Source organism: Nipponia nippon, unplaced genomic scaffold (genome assembly GCF_047370975.1).
Source record: "Nipponia nippon isolate SJK-2023a ecotype South Korea unplaced genomic scaffold, ASM4737097v1 scaffold_2, whole genome shotgun sequence".
In the NCBI taxonomy this organism is placed as follows: Eukaryota; Metazoa; Chordata; class Aves; order Pelecaniformes; family Threskiornithidae; genus Nipponia; species Nipponia nippon.
This window is the reverse complement of record NW_028262336.1, coordinates 13511340-13535741: the sequence shown is the minus strand read 5'-3', so window position 1 is coordinate 13535741 and position 24402 is coordinate 13511340. Positions and strand designations below refer to the sequence as shown.

The 24402-nt window shown below is 39.6% G+C and overlaps 1 protein-coding gene across 4 annotated transcripts in view; it reads right to left on the bottom strand.

Moving 5' to 3' along the window:
- The window catches only part of EPHA3 (EPH receptor A3), a 231876-nt gene that overhangs the window by 9305 nt on the left and 198169 nt on the right, over positions 1–24402 (bottom strand). For all 4 annotated transcript variants that reach the window (XM_087756249.1, XM_087756247.1, XM_087756248.1 and 1 more), the window contains 4 exons: positions 23877–23938; positions 21318–21527; positions 11542–11691; positions 9433–9626 (listed from right to left, as the gene is read on the bottom strand). In XM_087756249.1, the coding sequence (XP_087612375.1) occupies positions 9433–9626; positions 11542–11691; positions 21318–21527; positions 23877–23938 (616 nt within the window). The remainder of the gene's footprint in view (positions 1–9432; positions 9627–11541; positions 11692–21317; positions 21528–23876; positions 23939–24402) is intronic.

The following is a 24402-nucleotide window of genomic DNA, read 5'->3' as shown; positions in this document are numbered from 1 at the left end:
CATCCGCAGTAGCAGGGAGAACTATAGTTTGTAATCATTAGTACAGCTTTTTGTCACAACACAGGGAAAGTTTTCCCGCACCATATAGTAATGAGAAAGACCACAGAAAACATCATTAGAACCCTTCCCAATATGGCATGGAAATCTTGTCTCTGGTCGGCTGCTGCCTGGCGAGAAAGGGATACATTAACTTGTAAAATCCAGGAACTGAGACAAATAAAAGGAAAATGTCCTGCCACTTCTTCTGCACAAAGGGTAGCATTCTGCAAATACACAGAGTTGTGCACACACGATCTGCGGGTTTGTATTGCAATAGCCTCTCTCTTTCCATCCCTTCCTCCAAACAACAAAACTAACCTTCAGTTTTTAAATCTGGACTTCTGCAAAATGATACATCCCTCTAAATGTCACCCTGGACTTCTTATTTTCTAGCTCCATGTTGTCTGTTGACAAAAAACTTATCACAGCTTCCTCTAGGATAATGAGTAAATAAAATTTCAAATGCCACATAGGTCAGTCCTCCAGTCTTCCCTACTCCTTTAGCTGCCCCTCAGAACATGCTTTTCAAGGGGCTTATATCTTTTCAGCATCCTGGTGGGGTAATAAATCATATGCCTGGGTGTATCAATGCTCCTCAATTTACTTTTTCCCCCCACCAAAGCCACTGAAGGCAAAAAATACCAGCACGTTGCTGAAATGGCTTTCTTTTTCTCATAATACAGCTTAAGCTGTGCTTTTAAGCTGCAGAAGTAACATCACATGGCCATTTCCTGGGATTCGTAGTTGGCCCAGAGACAGACCCTTAACGACAACCAGTCATTATTGTTAGGACCGTCTATAGGGTCTTTAAAAGAGGGAGAGAAAAATGCCTCAAAGAGCTTTTAAAATGCTTCTCTGGCTCTTTGCATTTACCATTTGATGTGTATGACTTGCTCTTATCTCTCTTATATCTTATATATTTGGCTGCACTATGAATTTCTACAGATGTTCGCTACCACATTCACGGCATCAGGCAACGGCTCCGTGCAGTTTCTTTTTCCAGCATTTCCAGCGCAGAATTGCCATTAATGCTAACGAGGGCTTCACGTTGGAAACCCGGCACATCAAGCTGAGAACAGCAGAACAAAATCCCTCGGAATCACAGTAAACAGCAAATGCTCACCATCAGGCCACCCACTGGTCTGGCTGCATTACTGTTTAAATTATACAGTACCCAACTTGGTCTGCTGTGCATTCTTGTCCGAGTTTCACCAGCAGAGTCAAATTAGAGGTGTGAAAGTGCAAATAGATGTTTTACTGTCTCTGTTAACAGTGAGCCCCAGCAACTTCTAACTTTGAAGGAACAATGGTTGATTCGTGCCTGCCTCAGGCATGGTATTAACGACTGCTGGAAAAGTCAGGTGAAAATAGGGCTTTTCTGTCTCTAGCATGTTAACTAAAGTCCCTAAAAAATCTCCTCGGTCTAACTCCTGGATTCCCCGCACAACCCAAACTATGATTAGATACCAAGGAGTATCATTTACTGTAATCTTCCATTTTCCTTTGTGATTTGTAGTCAAGTCATCCCCGGTCTCCCCCCAGATTCACTATTTTATGTTTAACAGACTTCAGAAAGAGAGCTAGCGCTGTAGGCTTACATTACTTGAATTCTTTTAGAGCAAGCAGTCCATTTTTGGACACGGATTATATTGTTGCTGGGTTGTGAACGAGGCTAAAAATTCACACGTAGGCTTGCATTACACAGCCTTTGGCCAAACCTGGACCCTGCTGTTAATGCCTGGACAACCACAAAACGTAAGCCCTCTCTGAAACACTCCAAGTAAAACTGAAATCTCCTTCCTTCAGCCCTCCAGCTTGCAAGTTCCTAACAGGGAGAAGCAAACAAGCAATATTACAGCAGGTCAGCAATCTATGTCAAGCATCTGAAGCCTTCTGACGTGAATAGCAAAAAAAGGGAATTTTTCAACAAAATGTTCAGCCAACACAAATAGTTGTTTCATTGCAAATATTATTGTAAAAACAGGGCTTGAATTATGCTGCATAATGCAGCAGTCTGAATTTTTTATCTGACCTGTTCACTGCTCCTATTGAGTTTAATTTTCATAAATATCCTACCAAGCTATCATACTGGAGAGTTTCCACCGAATCATCAGATTTTAAGTGGAAACAAACTTTGTGAGAAGCAAACTTCAAATTTTAAATTGCAAATGATGCCTCTGGACATTCGAGAGCAAACATCACGCTTGATACCAGTGAGAGTGCCACAGCGACAGCCAACAAAGCACATGTTTAGCAGCAAACACTTGCAATCTACTGCTCGCAAATAACAGGTCGTCCAAAAACTGCTCAAGGAAATTACTCCAGTAAATAATTCAAACAACACATCAAATTCAAGAAAATCAGGATAGGGTTGTAAACAACTTGCTAACACATGCAAGAATGTATGAGGAATTATTCATACACACTTTCAAACACTTCCGTATTTTCATCAGGAAGAGTAACTGACCCTGACCCACTAAATTGCCTGGACTATATTAAAAGAATTTCAGCTTTGCTTTTTTTGAAAATAAGTGGCTTTCTTGCTTTTCTAGCCTTAGCTATAACAATAGTGGTAGAACTCGTATTTTAAATGGAGAACTTCTAACACATAAGAGAGATCTGAAAGCAAATCAACCTCCAATGCTGCAGTACAATCCAGAAATTATGCTTTTTTTTTTTTCCCCAATACAGTTAGACAGTGTCATGAATTACCAAAAAAAGATGTATTTTGGGATTAAAGAAAAATCTAAATAACTGTTCATAGATTAAATTTTTGTTTTAATTTTTTTTATTCCCATAGTCAGGCATGCTGCTTCCTCATCACAGAATTGGAACTTGGAAATTAATGGAAGATGTGAAATTTGTATGGGCTATACAGTCTCAGGCCTCTGTGTGGAGTTCCAAGGAAGCAACTACGCATTTTGTAAACTTCAGTTCCAGAGCCTTTAATAAAATCTGAAGAGGTTTTATCCATATACCTTAATTGTCATTCATAAACACAAAGAATAGTGCATATTCATTATTGTAAATCAAAAGTAACTCCACTGAGCTTGACGAGGTACCTTATTCTGGAAAACAGGGATTTGGCCTTACATTTTATTTGAGTTCTACACACCTAAAAAGTACATAGTTAACATGCATAATGGTCTTCATTTTGAAATTAGCATAAGTATAATTTTAAATGTCTTTTTACTTTGGTAAGCAGCATTATTTCTTTAAAAATCTGATTTGGTTTCCCTCTTTTAGAATCAGCTTTTCACTCTGTAAGTCTATTCAGAAATCCTTTAATAAACTGAAAATAAAAGGCAGACATAACTTTTCACATTTTGCAACACGTAACATTTATTATGTTATCCAGAGCAGACTAGTGGACTGAGTACTTGAAATTACAAAATAAAACTTTGCTTCAGAAGTCTCTACATGTAAGAAAACAGATTCTGATTTTTAATCCTTTGAAAGTATCTTAAACCCAAGGACTGACTGGAAAGCAGTTTGCCTGGCTGATGCTACAAGCAGCGCCTGGAGAGCAGAGAGAGGAGTCTACAAAGTGCAAGAGAGCCAGCCTTGCGTCCTGCCTCTGTTTACAAAATTAAATGGCTTTAATATCATTTACTGCCTTTGCTGAATAAGCTCACAGTTTTCTATGTATTTCATACTAAAGGTAGCTCCATGACAGAAGAAACAGATGCTGAATCCTATTAACAATTGCTGGTTAGCCTGTAAGTAACATCTTCATCTTCAAAGATGTGGGGCAAACTTGCTAATTAATCCTCCTGTGAGGAAGGTAATTTAAATTTTCAGAGAGACAGAAAAGTTAGCTAAACAAAACAAAAATATAAGAAGTCCCAATAAGACAGCTGCCTTTGAAATGGATGACGTTTTGACATTTCCGAAAATAAAATGAGGAACAATTGATTTCGCAAAATATTTGATAGCTGCATTTCCAAATTGAAAACTGTTCCACAAATGCCTTTCAAACCACACTACCAGCATCTTATTAATAAGTGGACAAAAATCACCACATAATTTTACAGAACTCCCCATAAGCAGTAAAATGTGATAATGACTTTCCATATTAGATGCTTGGACTAGATATGAACTGAGAATAAAGATACTGAATGATAAATGTCTCATTAAAATCTCCTTCCTCTGAGATCCTCCTCTCAATTTGCAATGCAAATTAAGTAGCATTTTTTGTGAAGACCCAAAGAAACTAACAAAACTGTCAGCTGTTAACTCTGAGCAACTCATAAAATAATGATCTGTTTTACAAGGAAGACTATCGGCTGTTTACTTTCTGCATTCGATATGAGAGACAAATCCTTGCAATTCTTGCACTTAGATATAGCTACTGATACAGCTAGAAACACAAAAAAATTGTTACAGACCACTTAATAAAGAAATATCCTGAATTCTCACGTGGTTTTCTCCCCTTGTTTGCAATATATTCTTTCCTCCTCTCCTAAATATATGCTTGCAGTATAAAGCAACAACAGTAGCAATACCTGATGCTGACTTTCACTTTACCCAAAAGTTATATAGAAACAAAAGCAAATACAGAAGCAGTTTATTTTTCTGTGTGGATCCCTTCCCAATTTTGAAATCAATCACAGACCTGGCAGAAATTCAGGATTTCTAAAAATCATGTGTTGGAATTAGAAACATCTTTCAATTTTTTTTCAAATGCTTTTTCTTGGCAGAGGCTGTGGATTAACTTGGCTGTTCCTGTTTTATAGCAGGTTCATGAAGACTAAGTAACTTTAATTGCACCTACATCACAGATGTGAACATACTCAGCAACTATAGGAAAGCTGCCATGACACTTGGGTTGCCTGCATCCCGTATCAGAACCCTCATACCTCAAGGTCACGCTGTCCTCCAACAGCTTCATTCACTTTGGGACACAGAAATGCTTTAAATATATTTCTAATTATACACTATGTTTCAAATATATTTTTTCAAATGGCTGTGTAAGAGTAAGATTCATATACATAAAATGATAATATACATTGTAACTCTAGAGACCTATCATATATATATAAAAGATCAGAATCAGAAATATAAATAAGAAAAAAAATTAGAAATATAACTAAGTGAAAAAAAAAAAAGAAACAGATAAAGAAAACGAAGTGTTATGAGTCCATTTAAGATTTGTAGTGTATACACAGTATTTCCAGTTGCGTGACTCTTGGCTTACACTTTTTTCCCACACAAATGAAGCAACAACTAATAAGCCCTTTCAGACCACAGCCTCACCACTGGTTAGCAGGTGGGTGAAGTGATTCTGTCTTTCCTACCCAAGTTTAGAAAACTTTCCATCTGCTTTGTATCTGCATGAAATGTTCACAAATGTGAAGTAATACACAGTGGACTAAAAAATAATAAGCTCAAGAAGAAAAATAATGAACCTGATCAAAACTGGAAGAACTATGAACTCACTTCCACCCTAAAGATATCCAAACAACCCAAGGACTCTGTTACAAAAACGAACATAATGCTCAGAAAACAGGAAAGAACAGCAAGACATAAATCAAATAAAAATATCACGAGGCTGTGCTTTAGAAAACTGCATGACTTGTACAACTTTTTATGTAGTGAGTTCTGTTCCTACAGCCCTTTACAGAGCTGGATAACTCCAGGCAGCCTAAAGGATACAAAACACCCAGGTGTCCATAACCAGCGCTGGCTGCCTTAGCAAGAGCTCAAGGTGGCCACCTGATTAAAAAGTGAACTTTGACAGGTAAGAAAGAAATCAGCCATACTCTACTTTATAAGGAACAGGAAAGGATTTTTCACATAAATTAGAGGTGAAGCGCAACAAGCACCAGGAAAGGGATAATGAAACATTTGCTGTGGTGAGGTTACAAAAAGCTTTTGTCGACGTAAGGTTCACAAACACGTAGAATGGTCTGCAAAGAGACTATCAATAAGGATATAAATATCCCCTTGGGTATCAAGAAAATATTAGATGCCACAGAGTGGCCAGATGGGATAGAAAACTGACAAGGAAATACAGAATTGAAGGCTTTGACTCCTCTCCTGTATTCCTATGAGGTATTCGTATAAAATGTGCCCAGGCTATGGCCTGGAATCAGACGTACAGTCAAGCACATCCTTCAGTTGAAGTCAGTTAACAGTAACATACCAGAGAACAGGGGTATCTTATGCACCTCCAGCAATGTGCTTTTAAATAGGATACAACAGTGCTGTGACTATTTTAAACAAACATCAGCTCTAAAATCTGTAAGAAGAGACAGGCTTTGCGTCTGCAACAGACATCGTCAGGTTAAACATTTTTCCTGACTAAGCGCATTCTGAACACCTACGAGCATATGGTGGGCATAAAGCTTTAGCATTCTTCCAGTAGCACCACAGACATTGGTAAAAGAGAGCTGAGACCTCTATAATTTAGATTAATTGCTTATTATGGGTATGAGGAGAGGTGCTGCGGGAGTACTACGGGCTCAAATAACAACTGAGAGCAGCCGCTTGAGCCAATGCAATCCCCCGAGCCCTCGGGCCTGAGTTGCAGAGTGCTCTACCTCTGCAGGATGCCTGTCCCTCTCCGGCTGCTGACAGTACAAGGATACTTGTGGGTCTCCTTCTCGAAGAGCTGCCCTGACTCACTGCTTGTTTGTATCAGTTACATATTTCTGCACAGCAAGACCTAAACCCGTTTTAAGTCTGGCTTCTCATTTTTCTATGTCAGTCTGTCAGAAAGTGATGGTGGACCTCCAGCACTCAGTCCCTGGCCAGCAGCAGCACCGGCTCCCGCTGCAGAAGGAGCACATGTTACCACCTGCCAGCAGTGCCTCTCTGTGGGACACGAAGAGGGTGTGGAGCTGGCTGCAGCTTTTCAGCCAGGTCTGAGGTTCGAGATTAGTCAGTTTTGGCAATGGTTACGTGGGGGTGATCACGGCTTTCCAAATCTGCATAGGACTGCCCAGCACCCCTCAAGTTGTCATACCTAATTCTTGGTCATACTCAAATTTAAGGATAGCCTGGGTTGCTCTGCAGACACCGACAGCGGGAGAGTGAGATGGGGAGATCACGGATCACACATTCCTTGAACTGCAACAAATGCCTTCCCAGAGGGGAAGGGCTTGGGCTCACCCATGCCAGTGTGCCCACCACCTGGACCCCGCAGCCCCCCGTCTGTCACTGGGGAGTGAGGAGCTGCAGGCAGGGAGCGATACCACACTGCTTGGGAATGCAAGGGGTGCAAGGACGTAGCAGCGGAAAGGTAATTGGGGAGGAGGGAATGAAAATCACCTTTGACATTCCCCTCCTCAGAAATGTGCTCCACCTCAAAGCCAAAGTAGCAGCCTGTCATGAGAAGCGTTTTACTGAGAGCTCACCTAAAGCATCTATGAGAAGTCCCCTACTGTGTTAGCAGCCCCTTTCCTTCCCCACACTGTGCCATAAGCAGAGTGCTCAGCATCGTGGTACTGATGTGCAGCCTCTGCTGCCTGCGCCAGTGAAGCATGTAATGAAACAGGAGCAAAGAGAGCAAGAGAGAGACAGGAGAGAGCAATACTGCACTGTGGTGCTCCTGCACAGAACCCAGCAGGTGCAAGCAGTACTCGGGCTGAATCTGGTCTCCCTTAGAGGATATCAGCTTTTGCTGGCTATGAACAGGTAAACTGGAAATGATGGTTCAACATTGTTTTCAGCTCTGCTGTGGTTCAAGCCACTAACTGGAAGGACAGCAAACAGGGAACATTTTGCTTCTCTTTGGAATGCAAAACATGCAGCACTGGTTTCTGCAATCAAATCCCCAAACCAAAACATGATAGTCATCATTCCCAATCCCCGTACTCAGCACGGTGCTTCAGTATATCCCTACAAAATAATTATTTTCACCAATCATTTGCCAAATAGGGGTGCAAGATGTTTAGAAGATATATGCTTGACTGAGAAGATAGTGTTTAAACAGTTTGGTTTTTTTCCCCAACAATTTTGGTTGGTTTTTTTGTTTTCTGTTACCTGGCAGGTAACAGAAATAATTGCTTGGTAAGCATGTTGGTTTGCTATGTGTTAAATGCTCACCAATTACATTATTGAAACATAATTACCATGCAAGCAGTATTCTCTCATTATATATTTTTAAAAGCAAACCCCATTAGTATGGCTGCCTTCCTCCTCCCATCTCTGCTTTCTTTTTCACGTCTCTGGAGTGGCAGTAGGAGGTAATCAGGATGGCCAGCCTCAAGCTCAGGATGCAACACAGGGGCCAGGAGAAAGGAGGCAAGGTCCACGTCACCTGCCCAGCAGGCTGCAGTATCAGTGCGGTCCTTCCCGCTGCCTTAGCTCCACTTCCCTTCTGTGCCTTTCCATTCGATTGCTATGGCGAGAAGTGTGCTGCGTTACAACGAAAGGTCTGAGAGGAATGTTTTGCTGTGTTCGTTTTTGAAGCTTGCCTCATGTCAGATTCTGGTCTCTTGCCCACTGAAACACTCTCCAAGACCTGGGTCTGAAGCAGCAGAGTGCATTTCTCCCTGACTCTGCCTGCTTTGCAGACAGAGGATTTGGCACTAGCATTCAGGCTAAAAGCAATCTTACATCTTTTCAGATCACTTCGGTAAGAGTGTGACATTTTGTGCATTATATAAAGCAATTCACTTAAACCCTACTTAACTAAAGCTCTTATTTCACCACATCCACATTACGTACTTAGGTGTCAACACACTCTTCAGTTACCCTCTCTTATGAGATAATTCTTATCTCATCATAGTGATGTTCCAGAGTGTGTTGAATAACGAGGATTACAAAGGAATGTTTTTAATACAATTAGGAATATTGCACAGGCTGGAAATGAATTCCTAGTTAAGGCATTGATCTAACAGGGAACATAAGTGCATTTTTAAGTTTGAGAGTCCTACTGAAAGCAAAATGATTATTCATATGATTAAAGTTAAGGTGACTTGTCAGAGCAGAGCATAAGAGTGTAGGATATGCGTTTGGACCTAATTCAGAAAGATACTTAGGAACATGGCTAGCTGTAACCTATGAAACACTAAGCACTTAAAACACCACGTAAGGTCAGAAGGAAAAGGAAGATCACATGATGGCCAAATCCACCACCTGTGGTTTTTTTCCCAAACCTCTGCTCAATCTTACTATGGGTTTCATAACCCTAGCATAACAGCTTTTCACAATTTGAATAAATAATAGCAAATCATTACTAAAAATGACAACAAAAATAAAAATAATACTAATATTAAATCCTTCTCCCGAAGGGATAGTCAGAGAGCTTTCTCTAGCCTTCAAGATTGCAAACAGCTCCAGTTAAAAGTTGAAGAAGCAGGTGAACAAAATAAACAAATTCTAATTATGGAAGATGAAGAAATCAAAGACATTTATTTATGTGCAATGTAAGATCTAATATGTCACCTTGCTGCCGCATTGGTGATTATTTTCAGACTGCTGGGATTACGGATCAACTTATCCAGGATGCTGACAATCTGCTCAAACTTGGGTCTGTTGTTTCTGTCTTTCTGCCAACAGTCCAGCATCAGCTGATACAAGGCAGCTGGGCAGTCCATAGGAGGTGGCAAGCGGTACCCTTCATCAACAGCCTTAATCACCTGCACAAGGATAAAAGTTTTTGAAAACTTAAAGGCACTTAAATCAACTTGGTTTTATCAGTTCTGTGAACCACATTAACACGGACATTCTGTGTTTAAACAAATGTGTTTATTCACTAATTGTCTTGTCGTGCAATGCCTCTGGTTTATCTGCAAAGTAAACCAGGCAATAAATTAGGCATACAGAAAGGGGAGTTAAGATACAGTATGTGACTTTGAGAAAGGTGAGAGTCCAGAAAGGATCTCCAAAACTCACACTTGATTGAACTAAACTCATAAACGAAAGCTACAGTTAGTAAGGTGCTTGCTTAGCTATGCCAAACTTCAAAAGGTCTTGAATATCTCTCGTCTGATCACCCTTAGCGACACAGGCTTTCCACACTCACCAGCGGACACTGCACTCGCCAGAAAACAAACCTACCCTCTCGCAGGACATCCTGAACTGATAGATAGAAGGTCTTGTGGACGATTTCACAGGACCAGAAAATATTTTTAAAACTTACCACGAGGATAACTGTACACTTCCTACTAGGCACTGCAGGCCTGATTCTTTTATCATTTGCCTAGATTGACAAAATTTGTCTAGATTGAAAAAAAATATAGCCCAGAATTTACAAGTTATGAAGGTTTTTAATACAATATTTTCACTAGAGTATAACATCTCTTGATCAGTCCTACAGTATCTATTGCATCATGAATAAAAACCCCAAAGTATTCTAAGTAGAAAATGATAAAGCTATATTCTGTTAATTTTTCCTTTTTATCTGGATCAGTTAATTCAAAAGCAGGAACAACTATTCTGAGTCAGAACAGGGTAGGAAAACAGTCCATGGTTTAAGCAGCCGTGAAGCAGAGGCACATAAATAGGTTAATCCTTCTGTTTCTGACTTTAATGTAATATTATTAAAGGCATTCCACGAGTATATCAGCCTACGTAACACGATTCATTAATCTCCACAAACAACAGAAAAACGTTCATGGCTAATTAAAAGAAATACATAGTTTTCTGCAGAGTCTTGGGTTCCAGACATACTCATTTGAAAGGAAGTTTTCTTCTCGTTTTCTGTGTTTAACATAGAGTAGCATAGAGAACGTCTGACTACAACTATGTTACTGACTTTTTAAATTTAGTACTAGTAACGATATATACCAATCCCTTGGAAAATCTATTTGTGTTAGTGACTGTACTTCATAAGTAACTCCTGTGGAATAAATTTAGGATTAATAAGACAACAGAAAAAGAACCCAAAATAGATATAATAAAAATCTTATTTGGGGAAATGTTATGCTTCTTACAAAAATACTGGGAGAGATCCATTAATCATTTGGATTGCAGGCTTGGGTAGTTCACTAATGTTGCAAAGAAGCCTTTAGTGGAAGTCTTCTAATCAGATCACTCTACTTCTCTATTTTATCCGTTGATTACTTCCAGAAGTATTTTGGTTTCATTAAACTCATAGTTGAAATGCTTTGCTTCTCTTTTTCACAAGCTCCAAGAGCAATTTATTCTGTGTATTTGACATTTACAGAAAACTTCTACAGAATATTATACAAGTGGAACCAAAGGGGATCAACAGAAATTTAGGAGGGTTTTCTAATAATAAGCTAAGGAATGTAAGAGGCAATGACCTCATTGCAGTGGAAGCATTTGAATCATCCTACAGAAAACCACCAGCATGATAAAATTTTCTAATGTGTTCCTTCAGAGGTCCAAAATACCCTGCTATAAAGATGCTGCCTTTTTGTTAAGTTCATTAGAACTTTACTTGACCAGGGAGATTTGGAGATTTTAATTTCTACATCTTATTCAATGTCAACGTCAAAAACTCAGAGCCACCTGGTTTCATTATGCTTCACTTCCTTTCACAGCTTGATCCTTTATTTGAGAACATAACTCAGATAACAATATACTCACATCCTGGTTGGACATCTCCCAGTATGGTCTTTCTCCGTATGACATCACCTCCCAGAGAACAATCCCATAGCTCCATGCGTCACTGGCCGATGTGAACTTCCGATATGCAATGGCTTCTGGTGACGTCCATCGGATAGGAATCTTGCCCCCCTAGGAGCAAAACAAAATAAACCAGTCCATTTGACTGTAATACAATAAATATAATTTTGCGTGATTGTTTATTTTATCTCTGAGATTCTCAATGACCATTATATTGGTGTAAAAACCAGAGTAAGCTGGAACATGCTATTGCCATTTGTCATGAAAGCATTTTGCATGCTATACAGAGTAAAATACATTACAGTGCAAAATCTACCAAAGCTACAGATATATAGTATAGTATACATACTGTATGCGTGTACATATATATACATATATGCACACATACATATTTATGTGCAGCATAATATGCACAGATAATAATAAATGGTAAGTTATGTATGGCTGATTTTCAGTTATAAAATGTTTGGAAACCGGCAAGACAGTCAGACAGCACTGAGGATGAAAAAGCTAGTATGAGGTCCTTGCTTACATCCTAGATCCCTTTGCACAGCCCAAGAGAGCTGGATTTGGCTATTTGTAAGGCGTTTCAAGTGAATGCCCGGTTGGTGTGGAACCTGTATGGTTTCACCATGTTTTCACCCCATGTTTTCACCCCATGTTTTCTAGGGCATTCGAGGAAAAGGAGGGGCCACGATGTTGCTCTGTTTCACTAACGCCAAGCCTCCAATTGCACAAGGCAGTGACTGTGAGCGTATGCACAAACTTCCCATTCCAAAGCCATCAGAGACAGTCACAGAAAGACAGATTCGGATGGGGTCATCTGTGCAGAAGGCAGAGTGCAAAAATACCATCTGGGGAAGTGGTCTTAAATATTTTTTACAGTCATAAGAGAAGCAAGCCATCATTAAATGATACAAACTTGAGAAGAATTAAAGCTACCGTTAAAATTAATATTGTAGTTAAGGGAACATCTCTCTCCGACTATAGCCACCATTTGGTGCCATAGGTCAAATTAGTAAAATGCACACAAGCAGCCTCAGGCTGAGTTTCTGCAATGTGAGAATTAGAGGAAAGAAACAATTTCCCACAGTGCCAGATTTGACAGAGGTTTTTAAGATTCTGATTTTAAGTCACACATGAGAAAATTAAGTCCTAAAAGAGAGTGGTGCAAACCTTGTTACTTAAGGAACTTCTGGAGTGAATATATTTGAATAGAGAAAACTGTGATAGTTTAAAGTTGTTTCCAGTTCCAGGGATGCATGACATGAACAGGGATATATGCTGAAGATTTCACACTAGACTAGCTATTTGACGTACCTCTGCGCCCCCCGTTATGCTACAGTCTGATCACACACCTATCCTCACAATAACCTGTATGGGAAGGGAGTGCTCTTATTTCCACTGCCTAACCAGCAACAAATAAAATGTAAAGATATTAATGCTTTGCCTACACTTCCATAAAGTGTACCTGCACTGAGAGTAGCCATACACTCACCAGTTTTAGATTAACTAGCTTGCTTAACAATAGAAATGTGGATATTAGTGTTAATGAGAAACCTAAATAAAGCCCATGCTGGAGCCTAAGCATCTGTAATTTCACGGTTAATATTGCACAAATTAGACTAAATAAAAGCAACACAGGTAGGCTTTACTCAGGCTGCAGTTTAGACTTGCAAAATGTCACTAGATATGTCTTAGAGGCTTGGCAAAGGTCAGAGAAGGAATCTGTCTTGGCATACAGTTTTTATGGATCCCATCTTGCTTAGCAGACTCCCTACCTTAACCAAAAGACAAACCTTCATTTTGCACATAACCCTTAAAATTAGGTATACACTGAATTTCCACATTACTTGTGGACCAACAAATAGGACACAGAAAATAAATAGCAGTATTTGAAACCAGTGTTTCATCATGGAAGTCAGATGTCTCTCTCTTGCAAACGTGGAAATCTGTAAGATGATGTCCTTTAGTAACAAAAAGTACATCATATTTTCTATTCATTATAAGTTTATTCACAATTCCCAGTGCTGCTCCATAACAGTACTTAGAGCATAAAACTGATTTTGATTTTCTCATACTCTATTGAGAAGCAATAGTATATCCACTTTACAAACATCCAGGGTCCCTCAGTGAGTCCAAGGCACAGCCAAGAAACAAGGGAAGCTCTCCTGTGTCCTAGTCTTTTCACAACAAATCCACTTAAACTTTTAGATGTGGGGATGATAAAGTAATCAATCCCACTTTTTCAACCTTTTTTCTATGCATACTAGTAGAGTGAACTTTGATTTCCAATAAAGAATGTCAATGCTGGGGGAAAGCCATTTCCTAAATTTACACAAACAAAAACCCACCACCATGAACAGAAAGCGCTTCCAAATCAAATGTCTCCCACTCGTCCCACAGGCTCAGAAGTTGCCTGCAAAACCGAGCAGACTTACAACACTGCTGCAAGGCCGAGGCACCTGAGCACTGCCTGCACAGAGGAGGCGGTGGGGGGAAGCCCCGGGCTGCAGGCTGAGGACGCCAGCTCTCCCAGCACAGACTGGACCACAGGGTGCTCTCACCCACCCCAGCCCATCTCAGCTGCCAGGACAGAACTGCCTCTACGCTACCAGAGATGTAAATGGGAAAGGAGTTTTACAGATCAAACCCAGCCCCATGGACCACACCTGGAAAGGAATGAGCAGCTCATGGGGCTTGCTGGAGCCCAGGCACAAGGGGCCACCACCATGCCCCATGGCTGGCAGGGGCTTCTGAGCTCCATCCCCCTGCCAGCACTCCCACAGGCAAGTGTGCCCAGAAGGGACCAAGCCAGACCAACACTGGCATTTGGTTCGAGGCAAAATGTTTCAAATTCCTGGCCAGGTGGGGACGTAAAAGAGGGAACTGTTGATCCTTGCTTCTTCCAACAGTAGCACTGCAACCTCAGACAAGCCCCAAGCCTCCTCTCACTTCTGCTGATCCCTCCCCTTGTGCCTGGAGGCATCAGCGCTGCTGGGAAAGAGACTGTGCCATCTGATGCAAAAGAAATTGAGATACAGAACTAGGTGTCAGCAGTGGGCTCCTGACGATGTAGCCAGGCTGGGCCTCATTCTCCAGCAATTGCTTTGGTTACTTCTTGAGCAGAGGGATGGCAGAACATATACCTACAACGTGCCACGTAAGAAAGTCCTCGAGGCAGGGAGTAGTTATGTTGTTTTTCTTGCATCAGCATAATGGCTGCTTCGGTGAAACACAGAAGTATCATTTTTGACTCTTCAGAATCTTACACTCTAAAGAACCTGAATTTCTGTGGGTGGCTTCAGGCTCACTCTTTTTAATTTCATGTTAAGATACCAAAATGGAGCCCTTCTTGCTGAACACTAGAGAAATAATTGCCAGATGTCACATGGAAAAATGTGCTCGTGGCTAGAACTTGAGCACGTTAGGCAAGGGCAGGAAATATCATATTTGATAGAAGGTCTTTACCTTTATAAACTTATGGAAAAAGTCATTTATGCAATTGGAGAAACACATTTACACAAAATGACATTAATTAGTCTCCTAACATTTGGGGACTGCTTTATTGCAGGGCAAGGAAGATTATAAACTCAGTGAAACAAAGTTGTTCTGGCTTTATTTGTTTTAGTGAAAAATGAAGGTACAACAACCCTAGATTCCATTACGAGGAAATAATTTTTTTCTGCTAAGTCTCAGCTGTAACTCTATACAAGACTACGGACACATGTAGCATTAGCAAAACCGAGAGTAAAATAAGGAGAGTATTAAAAGGTAGCTAAAAAAGAAATAAACTGCCACTGAATAGAGTGTAAAATTGTAATTTTGCTATTCTGCTCCCCAATTTGTCATAAAAACGTCAATTTTATCTTTGTATTTAAAAGGGGAGTTTGTTGACTCGTTTTTTGAATAATTTAAGAGCAAGAACAGAAAAAAAAAAGTTCTGGTAAACATTTTTTAGACAAATAAGCATTTTAACACAAAAACAATTCCCCCCAAAGGATTATGCAACATTCACATTTTAGCAGATGTCTAAATATCAATATATGCAGAAAATCTGAAGAGTCGTATCAAACTAAATGCATAGTTTTCTATTGCGATTACCTTTGAAAATGATAAGGCTTGCTGTAATTCAAATAGTCTATTTTGAAATTAAAACCCCATGATCATTCAGCATTAGAAAAATCCCTTTTCACTTCCACCACTTTTGAGAAATACACATCTCATTTGAATATATCACCTCTTCAATTTTCGGCTTTGCCAGAAATCAGGATGTTCTTTGCAATATCCTTTGCCAGGATCAAAGATATTTGCATAAATTAAATGACACATTTTCTCCTAGACCACAGAGTTGGAGCTGGGAAAACTAAGCTCCCATACTTGTTTCTTTACTTGTTTCTCGGTTTTTACCCTTTTCCCCAGTCTCCCGATATTTAAAATGATTATAATGATACCTGCTCTGTAAACTGCTATGATGAAAGTGCTAAGAAATCCTGTTTGGTTTTTGGTTTTTTTTACTGATGTATTGTATGTCCATTAGGCTTTCATGCAATTTAATCTTCTTTACCTGCTGCCTCTGTTGCTTATCCTCCACTGGAAAATCTGAACCTCTAATATTATTGGCTGGCATTACTGGGCTCCTACCTTTCAACATTAGTACTATCAGGATGGAACATGTAAGACAAACTTGCTAAATGAAAAATCATTGTAGATACGCCTAGGAGAAAGGTTTGCCCAAATCTATTTGATACAGGCTTATCAAGAGAAATCTACATGTGTACGCATCGCTAGCTATTGGTAATATATTTACTGATTATTTTCTGAAGATAAATACAGGTGTTATATATTTTTGTCATGGTCTCCCTTTAAGGGTATGCTCATCATGAAGCCAAATGAGCTGCCTGAATTTGAGTAGAAAGAAAGAATTCGTATTAGAAACTGTGGGAGTTTGTTATTGCAGCTCAAAATCCCAGGCAGTCTAGGTCAGAGAACCACTCTTGGGGTTTGAAATTAGTGAGCCAGCAGTAACCGACGGTTTTATCTGCTCTAGATGGAGCTGTGATTCCTACAGTATCAGGCCGTTCAGCGTAATTCATCTAAAGTCAATGAAGTCCTCAATTTATTTCTAGTGCGTCTGGCACTCTGGCACAAGGCAGCTGTTTCCAGGCCTTCATAACCCATTCCAATATTCTGATTTATAATCTGTTACAGGGTGACTGCCACAGGCACCTAAGCCACAGGCCTGGGGAGAGGAGAATCAAGAAAGATGGATTCTAACAGAATTATTAGAAGAACTTTGCAGGAAAACCTAAAGGTAAAAACCTGACATTAATTCATTACATGAGGACCTAGGCTAGTTCAGGAGATATCTTACTGGTATGGAGCAAGATGGTTTCATGTGAGTGAGATGAGCCTGACTTACCCTCTTAAGCACCTGAAAATTACCTGATGCTACTTGTTCATCCCTTACTAATGAATGTTTTATCTTGATATTATCTCCTTCTCCAGTGGTAAGGGATAACAGAGCACTGCTTCTCTCCCTCATGCTTATCAGGCCAGAGAATTTTTGGTTTTGTTTTGTTTTTTTTTTTTCTTTTTTTACCCTACCCTTCAATACATTCAGGCTGTAGGACCCTGTTTTTGCATACCTAGGGAATGAACAAACCACGACAAATTTCTGTCAGGCACCAGTTGCAATAACATGTGCATAACAGAAAGGACCTGCATGCCCTTCCCTGTGGCACACAATGGAGCAGAGCCTTGCCATGCCCTCCCTGCTCTGGCACTGTTACCTGGGGACACAGGCTACCAGAATACTTGTCATCAAAGCACAGTATTTTTTGAAGTGACGTAGATTTAATGAGAAGTTATCTATGCAAAGATAATAACTGGACAGTGTTTTACACTGAAATGCCACGAACACCAGTGATGTATCCAACTATGCATTTAAATAGTCAAAGTTCGTCTGCTGATTACCCAAATATTATGCCTTTGAGAGACATAATTACAGTCCCTCTACATGTGTGATGGTTTAAATTTACTTCCACTTCATACTGTGTCATTAGTCCACCTACTTGTCACACAGACATCTAAAAATAATAAGAATAAAAAGGATCAATTTGACAATGACAATTTTAATGCAATCTTGGCCTTTCAATTAAAAGTGAATAGGTATGGAGAACGTAGATAATTACAGTACATCCCCTCCGGCACAAAGGCTCAGTAAAAAAAAAAAAAAAAAAAAAATCCAAACACTCAGTCAGCCTAATTCACATGCTGGCTTCTGCTTCTGTAAGCAGGCAGACCGCAGGCTGCCAAAGGCCTTTTGTGGTATCGAGTCAGTGACAATAATTCAGGAGGTAAAAAATGACCCTGTCAGGTAGCAAAGTTTTCTTACAGCTCTTGATTTCACATATGCACCTGTGATCTTTGCATTGTCCTTCAGAGCTCTTGCACAATAGCATGAATATAACAGATTATGTATTGATATATAAAGGGATACATACATTATTGATATATAAAAGGATACATGTTCATATCCTTTATGCAAAGCTTCAGACACAGCTTCTGAGAACAGAACAACATAAAATTTCACCCAGCCAGTGGCGTGTATCGAAAGCCTGAAGGGCTGACTGGGCTTCCTGGGGGTAGACCAATCCCAAATTGCAATTATGAATTAAAGCAATGGAATTGTTCTCAGGCTTTGACATTTACAGGTGGAAAATAGGGGTAGAAGAGGAGGCTAAATAGATAAAACATCTATCTTTGCAGCTAATTCTATAAATTTCCCTAGTACCACTGCTATTAAACGGAGAACTGGGAGTGGGAAGAGACGAAGGGGAGGCAAAAGTCTCTACCCATTAATATAATATGAACTCTTTACTGTTTGAATGTTTGGAATTGTGGTTATAACTTGGATTTTTTTTTTTTTTTTTTGTCTTTTCAAAGATCCTACTGAGTAGTTGTCATCCGTTAGTTGTAAAGGCATGAAGTTGTTTGGGATGATGCCATTATTTTAAAAAGTGGCATCTTTTTTGTCTTGGTTTCACCATCTAATTAGTGCCTGTGAAATGCACTAGGAGCAGCCTAGGAAACAGTCCTGTGTTTTGTGATATAACTAAGCAGCAGCAACATGAACAGCCCAGCTTTCTTCCAGTGGACTGGAGCCCTGTTTCACACTCGTGGTCCCCAGTCGTTTAAGCTGGGGATCAAACATACTCCAGGGACACACTACCTGGACATGTCTGCAAGATTCACTTCAAAGGAAAGTTGAGCAAAAAGATGAATAGCAAATAGCCTTGTCCTTCTCTCAGAGTCAAGATGTGGCAGAGGTATATTCAAAAACTACTTTTGAAGGAAATTAGATTTGTCCTAGGTCGTATTTGAAGGTTTTAATGATCTGAGCAGCTTCCTGCAGCAGTTTGCACATACACCATAAATGCCAGATGGAGTTTACTGAACACAGATGATTACACTTTACAAAATAGTTTCTTTCCATCTGATTTCACTATCTAAATGTAAATAGGCAGGTAGGCTTAGGAAACAGGTGGCAGAAGAAGAAAAAAAAAAAAAAATCAAAATCAACACTGCACTTGGCCATAGGGAATTCACATGTAACACTGGCCAGAAACACCAACACCCTGTGCACCCTGGTTTGTCCTAGCTCACCCGTGGATATAAGTCACTGACGTTCGTTTCATTTTCAGGGAATCATGCTTCCCTTATAAAGCTGTATGCTATGCAGTTTGATGGGCAGCTACTTTTTCCTCCCTATACAGCTTTTTCATCGAAGTTAACTAGGACTCAAAGGTTTCTTCAGCTCTTTATGTGAATACACAAAATGTCATTACTAAATTATGGATTAGTTTGCGTGCCCAGATGAATTTTGGAATAAGAGAATTGAACTTTGAAGCCTGGCAGAGGTATGTGTCCAAGCAGAAGAACATGAGCCAACCACGTGGCAAAGCTGTGTTGGGGATGGAAGGCGACATAGAGACTTGTCACCCGTGGAGATATTAACAGAAAGGGCATGCGTAAGAAACATGAGTTAAATATGCTATGCTTGGTGCTGGGGATTAGTATCCCGTTTTGGGCATCACATTTAAGGAAAATGTAGTTAAGTTGAAAAGAATCTGAAGGAGACCAGCAAGAAGACTAAGTTTGGAAAAATTGCTTAGAAAATAAAAGAACGGAGGGATGCGTGTGAAGAGGACAGCAATCTCCATGTATGTAAGCAGCTGCTTTAAAGGGGAGATCGATCACCTGCCTATGGGCAGTAGTGGTAGGACACTGAGTAATTGCCTTAGCTTGCAAGCGTGCATCCTGGGGGAGGGAGGTTAAATGCGAGACTAGATAAATACTATAGCTAAAACTGTTTACCTCGGAGACACTAACACCCATTACTTTCACAGGAGTATTTAAGAAGAGGGCAGGCAAGCATATCTGACAAGGCAATAAACCTCTGGCTGAACTACAGACAATTTTCTCTTGAGGAACTCTTGCATTATATTAATATTTACTTATGAATGCTGCACCTATACTGAGCATGAAAACTGCCTTCTCCTACTACTGTCTCTTTATATTAACTGTGAGACATCTCTGCAGACAGTTTTCTAAAGTGATATATATTGCATATTTCTAACAACATGCCAAAGCTTATCAGAGGTCAAAGAAAGCGCTGAAAGGTCAAGTAAAGAATAGAGTCTTTATGCCTGGTAAGTTATGAAAGTAAGATGGATAAATATGTATCTATAAATGTATGTGTATATAATGTATATATAATGTGTAAGAAAACAGCTAGGATTTCTTTACTCATTTGTCACACGTTATATTATTTCAATCATGAAGAAGGTAGCATGCAAACTACCACAATAATTGATTGCTCCTGTCAGTGATCAGGAATGAAGGAAGCCCCACATTACGATTTTGCTGATATATTCTACTCTAATCTGGTTTGTACAGTGAAGAGGAGGTGATTACTAGGCATCACTGCAAATTACACTTGACTAAGATACTGCCGATTAATGCCACTTTTTCTAAAGTTGTTAAAACCCACTTGCAATAGGATTAAAGTGAGCAACCAGACACCCCAGTGTAATATCTACATACACCAAGCTAAATGTATGCCTTCAAGGTTTCCACAATAAAACAGAAGCATTATTCAAGTGAGAACAAGAGGTGCAGCAGAGCTGTATTTAGAAGACACTGTGGCTTTTCTAAGGCTCTAAGCCAACAGTGTAGCTTCCAGGTAGCTTTTCAGACAGGATGAAATAGGAAAATAGGAAATAAAATATGATGATGAAATAGGAAAAAAAAATATTATTGCTGGGCAGGATTTTTTTTTTTTTTACTGGGTAAGAGCTAAAACAGCAGTGTAACAAAACCTGCTGAAAGCACACATGAAGTCTTATGTTATTGTGTGCCAAGCCAACTCTGGCCTTAATTGTGGTATTCACTCCTTTACACACCCAGCAGAAAGAAACTGAGCCATGAATTTTGCATACTTTAAGACAAATAATCTACCAACAGAAACCATATTTTTTGCCTTCTATCTTCTCTGAGACATGAACTAAAAAATAGCTGTGATGAGTTTATGGTTTATTGAACATCTCTGGGCATGCAAGACTGGATAGCCTCTGCAACACAGAGTATCAGCCTCAGGGACTCCCTCAGATTTCAGTCTAACTTTGCCACAACCAACAAGAATTTTAAGAGGATAAACAAAGAAAGAAACTCACCCTTGTGGTGTAAGCAGCTTCTGGGTCATCTTCCAGTACACGAGAGAGACCAAAATCTGAGACTTTGCATACCAAGTTACTATTGATGAGGATATTACGAGCAGCTAGATCTCGATGGACGTAACCCATATCTGACAAATATTTCATGCCAGATGCGATCCCTCGAAGCATGCCTACTAGCTGGATGACTGTGAACTGGGCATCATGTTTCTGGAAAACATTTGAAATGTCATTTCAGAGATTGTTCATGTTTCTGCTTGCACAGAATTTTTGATAAAGACCCTGGAAGCTCCTCAGGTGAAGAGCTCATGAGTCAAGGATCGTGATTTAAATGCCACACGTGGAACTACTTTGATCTGCAGAGGATAACCTCCCAGTCAGCTGAGGGAAGGGGACAGATTTTCAATTCAGATAAAAATTCATTTTTCTCGTTCTTGCTGTCATCAGAATTTTAATTTCCTAGATGGGACCTGTGTGAAAATGGCACACAAATCTAAGTTGTGTGTGCTCATGAGACTGGAGTGTCAGGACATCAGGGAAAGAGATGTCCAACTACCCTGAAAGGCCATAGGAATTGTTAGTGAAAATCCCAGCCTTACCCAACGGACTAATGAAAGTTTTCTATTACACAGGCATTTTTTCTAACAAAAGCAAAATGCTGATCCAATTCAGTGGCTTTCAAATTTCATTAAATTTAAACTCATTCCTCAACATTTTCCTCAACTTCAGGAACACAAAAATCACTTAAACACACTGTGACTTAGCCTAGAGACCAATAGTTGCATATATTTCTAATTGTCTGCTTCTAGACATGTTTTAAATCTCCCAGCTCTTACTAATACTGCTTGTTAACATCTAGCTTTGATATTGATGTACAGATACATTGACAACAGGGCAACAGTACGTCCTAGCGCAGCTCTCAAATGAATCCCCCAGTGCTATAAATGTATCATCACAGGCAGCTCTCCAGCTCTTCCTGCTGCTTCTTCCAGAATTTTATTAAATACATGGGAGCTGGCTCTGCCATGTGGGGTGAGCTCACATGAGTCAGTCTGCAACACTGACTGCATTCATTTCATTTTTGATTAATATACTTAGGGGCGATATTAGCACTATAAACATTAGACAAATATAAGGCAAAACAGATGCTTAAAGAGCCTCTCAGAATTCCCTTTCATGAAGAAATTCATTATTATAAAAGTGTCTTCGGAGTTCCCTGTTATGAAACCTTCTTTAACTAGAGCCAACACAAGAGGATCTATATAGACCCTGGAAAAGATTTAGCTAGAAATCAGAAGAAGGCTTCTAACCACGAAAGGAATGAGATGCTGAGATAACCTTTCAATGGCAATGGGGAAAGCAAACTAAATACTTTTAGAAGGCATTTATAAAAAGGGTTATATGGCCTGGGTTGCCTGTGATATTAATGAGTCACAAGGTTCTTATCTTGTGATTCCACACGACAGTAGTAAAAAAAAAAAAAACAAACAACAAACCACCCCCCCCCCCAAACCCCACACTCAAATGAACGAACAAGCTGAACAACTGTTTTGTACAGTCAGAAATTATTCTTGTTCCTAAGAGCTTTCTTCAAGGATTTTTAGCCTAAACAAAATATATACAGTTCAGTACATATATATTTCATTCAGATATACTGACACATTATTTATATGTATTTTACATGCACCAGTGGACATCATAACATATATAGTACATACTGAAACTAAGGTTGACAATATATCCCCTTTTGGGGTTAAATGTCTAGTTCAGTATTATGAATTTGGGGGATAATGTCATTCAACCGTGGCAGAACCAAAGCAGTCTCCGAGCCACAGCTGAGTTTGCCCTAACAAATTAAAATTAAACTAATGTTTCCCCTCAGATGGGATTTCATTTCTGCTACACTTCTTGTTTTGCCACAAGTAAATCTTGGTGACACAGGGAGCGTTCAAATTTTTTTAGGCTCACTACCAACTTTGACAGAAAACAAAGATAAATCAACAACAGTAATAGTAAGTCTAAGGTTGGGGAAAGAAAACAGGCCAATAAAGTTTGCTAGCAAAACATTTCAAACGCCCTCAGGTATGGGGTTTTTCCCTAAACTTTTCACATTGAGGGAAACGGTTCTTGGCTCAGTACTATTGGTTTACTGATAAAATGTCACAAATCCATTCACTTTGGAAATCACTTGGTAAGACATACCGGCTGCCAACCAATAAGCATAACTGCATTACAGTAGTAATTCAGCCCTCAGAAAAACAATTTCCATTTTTGTGTGCCAGAATGTTGTTTCGTTTTGGTTTTTTTTATTGATGTGACATACTAATAGAACAAAAATGTTCTTCATTTTGGAATAATACTTACTGCAAGCAGTCAAAATGGACTAGCAGATCCCTACCTGGCTTTCTGCGCACATCACAACGCACACAAAACCAAATGGAAATAATGAAATATCAAGCAACAAGAGCTGATGATGAATTGGAGTACAGTGGCAGCAAATTCATAACAAATTCAGAACAAGAGCCAGTCCTGTACCATGTAGTTCTCTATTGTACTTACCCGTAGGAAGCTGTCCAAGGAACCATTTTCCATATATTCAGTAACAATCATAACTGGTTTACCTGCAAATATATTACAGAGGTCAGGCATTTAAAATGAACACATAATGATCAGTAAAAACAGGCGTTTCAAAAATGTGCCCAAATCTTCCAAATCCTAAGGATAATTTTATATTTAGAAAGAAAGCAAAAGATGCATGGGCAAAACTAGCTCTGTCCACAACATAATTGTGATTTCACTGACATCAACAGAAATACAGTCATTTCAGCATAACCTGATGCAATTTTTGGCAGCTCACGTCCCACGACACAAAGCGAAGCATCCTGCATTTTCAGTATACCGTGTCTTATCCATTACCGTTGAATATAATCCTTCATATAATTGTTGAGTTTATGCAATGAAGTAGGTGTATTCTGCCATGCATTTGCCCCCAGGTTCCCTCTGGAAGAGAGCTGGGCACTTGCTGTGGAGGGACTCGCAGTTTCTCTCCAGAGGTGCCCTTGTCTGCACAACGGAGGTACAAGGA